The sequence below is a fragment of the Arachis ipaensis genome, chromosome B4 (genome assembly GCF_059453495.1).
Source record: "Arachis ipaensis isolate K30076 ecotype BB chromosome B4, ASM5945349v1, whole genome shotgun sequence".
Classification (NCBI taxonomy): domain Eukaryota; kingdom Viridiplantae; phylum Streptophyta; class Magnoliopsida; order Fabales; family Fabaceae; genus Arachis; species Arachis ipaensis.
Window position 1 is genome coordinate 10,981,701 of NC_142439.1, and position 4,849 is coordinate 10,986,549.

At 33.8% G+C, this 4,849-nt stretch overlaps 1 protein-coding gene across 2 annotated transcripts; it reads right to left on the reverse strand.

The window, feature by feature from the left end:
* Positions 1-895: 895 nt before the first annotated feature.
* Positions 896-4,558, reverse strand: NF-YA7 (nuclear factor Y, subunit A7). Of its 2 annotated transcripts, none has more exons than XM_016342240.3 (6): positions 4,414-4,558; positions 3,692-3,752; positions 2,950-3,086; positions 1,989-2,090; positions 1,722-1,886; positions 896-1,495 (listed from the first exon to the last, which is right to left on the reverse strand). In XM_016342240.3, the coding sequence occupies exons 2-6, from the start codon at positions 3,714-3,716 to the stop codon at positions 1,310-1,312; spliced, it is 615 nt and encodes a 204-aa protein (XP_016197726.1). In that variant the 5' UTR covers positions 3,717-3,752; positions 4,414-4,558; the 3' UTR covers positions 896-1,309. The 2 variants fall into 2 exon arrangements, with proteins under 2 accessions (XP_016197726.1, XP_020976379.1); XM_021120720.2 differs by having other exon boundaries at positions 1,722-1,904; positions 4,414-4,556.
* Between the last annotated feature and the right edge of the window lie 291 nt (positions 4,559-4,849).

Here is a 4,849-nt window from a genome sequence, read left to right on the forward strand (position 1 = left end):
AATGAAAGATTTTTTTCACGAGACTTTGTTATATTTCGTTCTTAGGTCAGTCAAGCGAAAGCAAAAATTCTTAGAGGGAATGATTTATATGATTTAAATAAAAGACAATTGTTATATATAGTCCACTCGAAGTATTTATGTAGGAGCAAATTAGAACAGAAATAACATGTTTTTATTTTCTTCTAAATAATTTAAAACTATGCACATACATAAATTGATTCTTCTTCTGTTTTTACTTTTTAGTGTCTAGTACCAAAAAAGAAAAAAAAAGGAAATAAAGTGTGAGTTTTCTTTGGGTTAATTAATATTATGATTATATCTAAATAAATAATATCAATATAGACTCAATTTTATGAATTCCTTGGGTGATGATATATCTAGTAATCGTCACTAATTTTGAAAACTCATGAAATCTTATACATTGTCAATAAATTATAAATCCCTACTTTTTTTTTTTTGTTTCTGGTTGACTAATAAGCTCCTAATTTAGTAATTTTACTCGGCCTTTCTTTTTTTTTTTCATAATTGTTGGGCCAAATTCCAAAACTAGCCCAATTTCTTGTTTAATAGGCTATTTTAGACTCTTAAGTCTTACGTATGTCTCTGGATTAGGCCCACAAAAGTTTGCATTACATTTGCAATTCAGAAAACAAACCCTCTTTTTCTTGTCAAAATGTCTCAAACTCTGTCAAATAGGGTTATATGTGCATAAGAAAATCTGCCTGTTGGTAGTTTCAACTTTTAACCTGTCCAATCCAATAATATCAACTTGCAACTAGAAATTAGTTTCAATTTATCAACCTCTTTAACGACCATGAACCAAAAGACAGGTACAACAACTGATCTACCACTTCTCACAAGCTAAATAAACATGATCCAAACAAACTATGATGACTTTGCTTAATCTCCAATCTTCCTACGATTCCAAATAGTACAAAGAAATTGTACTCTTACTAAAAAATCTCACCTATAAGGGTATGTCTGGCTAGGATTAAAAATGGATGTAAAAGACTAAAAGTACACACTGAACTCATCCATAAAAAGTTTTATTCCATTTTTACCCCAAACTAAATATACCGGTAAAAGGGACCACAATAATCACTTCAATTTACATTAATTACTTGCTTCCTCTTTCAACCTCCCTAACTACTATTACTACACAGCCTATACCTATAATTATACATATGGGGGTTTGCATTTGCAGTGTCGAAGCGATAGCTAGATATCTGACTCTGCTGTTCCCCAGAGACTGGTCTCGCGATATAGACACTGGCCGGTTGTTGTCCACACTGTCAGTGCTCCTGTAGTGTTAGGATGCTCTATCTGATGGTGCAAGATTGTTTTTGTCAGGATTATGATTGTCGTTTGAGTGTGATTTGTCAGCAGGTGACAGCTCGTCCTGTTGATTCTCATCTTTCTTTGAGTTCAGAAATCGGCCTCCACATCCTCTTGCTCGTCGAAGTGCATGCTGATGTCGAGATTCATGCAGGTATGGCTGAAAGATCAATAAATACATCCATATAAGTGTTCGAGTAAAATAAATCTATGGACTATGGATAGCAATCAATCTAACATCAAGAAGCTAGCAGTTCACAACACAACTTCAGGAACCTTCTCCCTTCTCCCATGCTAGACGACAGACGTTCGATATTTTTTTTTACTTAAAACAGTATTTGGCATCGTTGAAAGAATCATGAGACCAGACATGGATAATGATATACCTTACGATTCCTGATAGCCTTATTTTCGGATTCAGCTTTAGCACGGGATTGCCTACGTCTTAAGATACCGTGATACTGCTTTGCATTTACAAACACAGGCTCCTCAATTGCATTAGTAGGCAAAGGAACACCAGCTTGCTGAATTCCCATTAACTGAATATGGGCCTGGCATGAGATAAAATTCTATAGTATGATTGCTCAGACAAAGGATGTAACAAGAAACCATAATGTCGCGAACAGGGATACTAAAAAAAAATTAAACTTTACCATTGGATGTCCACCATATGGCTGCGGGGGATATGGCTGTGTATCATTCGGAGCAAACATGCTTCTGTAGTAAGGATCTGGATATGGATAAGGAGGGGGCGCCTTCAATAAATCAGCAGAAATCAATTAAGTGAAAAACAAAGTTCATGTTTGAAAATAAGATGAGGCGATAAAAACTAGCAGAAAGGAAGCAAAAAGATCAAATCTACAATGGTGGGGGAAGCTAAAGTAATTCAACCGCCTGACCAAGTCTGAACAGCCACTTCTTACTTCTTTGATATCACATCAAGATAACAACTGGTACCACTACTTGCTCAGGCAATCATTCATGGACCTTCAATTCCCAGGGTCAAAAAAGTGAAAAACTCTGGTTACTTCAAGAAATCAACCTTAAATTACCAAACACATCCCTAGGGACACTTAACAGCAAAACTTCATATTTCAATGTTTTCATTATTATTTGTCAGCTCATAAATCAGAAATCCACCCCAAGCTACATTAAGCATTTATAAGAAAAGCACGTTCTAAACACTTTTTGAGAAAACTTTGCCATCAAGAAACCCTTTCATATAATAATGATAATATTTCACAGTAGTTTGTTAAGGTTATACTGGGAAATTCCTAGCTTCACAGTTCAGACAAGGAGTGTTAAGAGCTAACTCAAGAATTACTAAGAATAAACTTGGGCAACAAATTTTACAATGAACAGATATTTAGATGTTCGAATCAATTTTCTTCAACATAATAACTCCTATATATATAACTGCAATGGATAAGATGCGCCAAATGCTGACAAATGGCTATAGCCTAATAAAGAATTCTGATGGATATCTTGAATTAATTAAACCTAAGGTTGCAAGCTTCAATAAAAAGCACTAATGATAACGAAGCATAGAACAAAAATATTTAGTTTTTTACAGCATAATTTAAAGGGAAGTTAAATCAAATGTGAAGTTCATACCATAGCATACCCAGTTCCAAGTGGTGCAGGTGTTACATACTGATTATTCTGCATACCAGCACCTGGATCAGAAATTCCATTTGCAGATAAAGATTGCATCTGTGATTCTGACTGCTCTTTCTCACCAGCTTCATTATCTGGACAACAATTTGTCAAATTGTTACTTCTCCTTTTCTTTGCATGCTCGCGTTTAAGAAAGCTCCAGATTTGTGTTCAATTTGTAAGTTTAAAAGAAACAGATATTTCTCTTTAAGTATATATAGTTAATATGAAAAGAAACGAGTGAGAAAAAGGCGATAGTTTTTGTCTATTTTGGAAAAGCTGTCAGCTTAGAGATAAAGTATTACAACAAATCATTCAGTAAGAATTCTGACATCTAAAATCTAAAAAACTAAGGAACTATCTCAGAAATCAGAATCTGCAAATTGCAAATAAGGAGTATATGAACATAGAGAATAAGCATCATTATATTTTCTCAACAATGAAAAGAAAAAGATTCTCCTTTTCCAAGCGGTCTTAAGTTCAAAGAGATAACTTTTGGACTGTTCTATCTTAAACCAAAATTATCTTTAGCATTCAATACTAATTGTTATACATCTTATTTATATGATAAAGATTTCCCAGTGTATTAATATAGGCATATCTATCAGTTCCCCAATTAAGAAACAGATATGCGTCCAGAAAATAGCAAAGTATAAAAACCAACAAAAAATGCTTTTGAGGAACTTTTAGCTGTAGATACCTGTAACGTCATGGGTGGAAGTCATCCTTTTCCTGATTTACATGCAAAACCGTGTCCAAATCTAGAAGTAAAACAAAAGTGTCAACAAAATTCAAGAGAATTTTAGTAACATAGTACGAAGAGTAAACAGAGCCAATGAAACAGAAGAAGAAATAGAATTGCCAGAGCCTAATACTAAATTACTAATTGTCTATGCAAATAGTTTATGTTAATGAGAAAGAAGAAAATTTGCAAGAAGCTAATAGTTTTTGCAAGTACAATCAACATGAATAAAGTTCCAAAATTTATAAATTTCATGTTGATTCAGAATTATGCTGTCTATTTCTCATGCTTGGTCCTACTCCTGTATGATTTAATTTAAGCCCTAAATCACTATAACAATTAAGAGAATCCTCTAACTAATTGCCTTGTTTGGGACTTAAATCTTTAATCCTCAATCCTCCATTTGAAAACAGACTTTGCTAAGTGTCAACGAGTCAATTCTTAATCTTATAAAAATTAAATATTCATATCCAATCCCTACTGGAACATAGAGCTACACAGCAAGCTAAACAAGTAGTACAATTTCAACTAATGATTTATTGGTTTCCTAATTACCAATCCGATCCAAATAGCAACAAACACGAAAAACTGGAAAACTTTCAAATTGGGAGGGTTTTGTTGAGGTAAGTTTGAAAAGCATAGAAATTAAAAGAATTGAAGGGTGGAGAATGGAAACTGACCTTGAAGGAAGAAGAAATTGAAGTGTGAATTGGGAGAGAAAGGGAAGAGAGAAAGAGAGAGCGAGAACGCTGTTGGAAGTGGAAAATTAGATACTCTTTGTCTTTGGAGCTTAAGTGATGCGTCATACCTGCCACCTATCCACACGACACCCACCCAATTCACAAATTAAAATAAATAAATAAATCATTTTGTTAAATGAAATAGGTAACCATAGCGTCACCAAAAACAGAAACAGGTAACCACAGAAATTAGAGAAAATGATAAATAAGTTCCTAACCTTTTTTTTGATTATTGAAAAATATTTTTAGGTCTCCGACCTTTATAAAATTTGGATGGATCAGTCCTTTCGTCCAAATGCCTCCGTTGGGGACTGATCCGTCCAATTTTTGCGAAGATTGAGGACTTAAAAGTATTTTTTAATGGTTAAGGACGAAA

Excerpts from the sequence above, each read along its gene's own strand:
- NF-YA7 (XM_021120720.2), bottom strand. The coding sequence starts at position 3,716 with ATGACTTCCACCCATGACGTTACAG. Across the intron at positions 2,091-2,949 it reads TTGGAACTGGGTATGCTATG|GCGCCCCCTCCTTATCCATA; the intron begins GTATGAACTTCA and ends GATTTATTGAAG. Across the intron at positions 1,905-1,988 it reads CATATGGTGGACATCCAATG|AATTTTATCTCATGCCAGGC; the intron begins GTAAAGTTTAAT and ends ATCATACTATAG.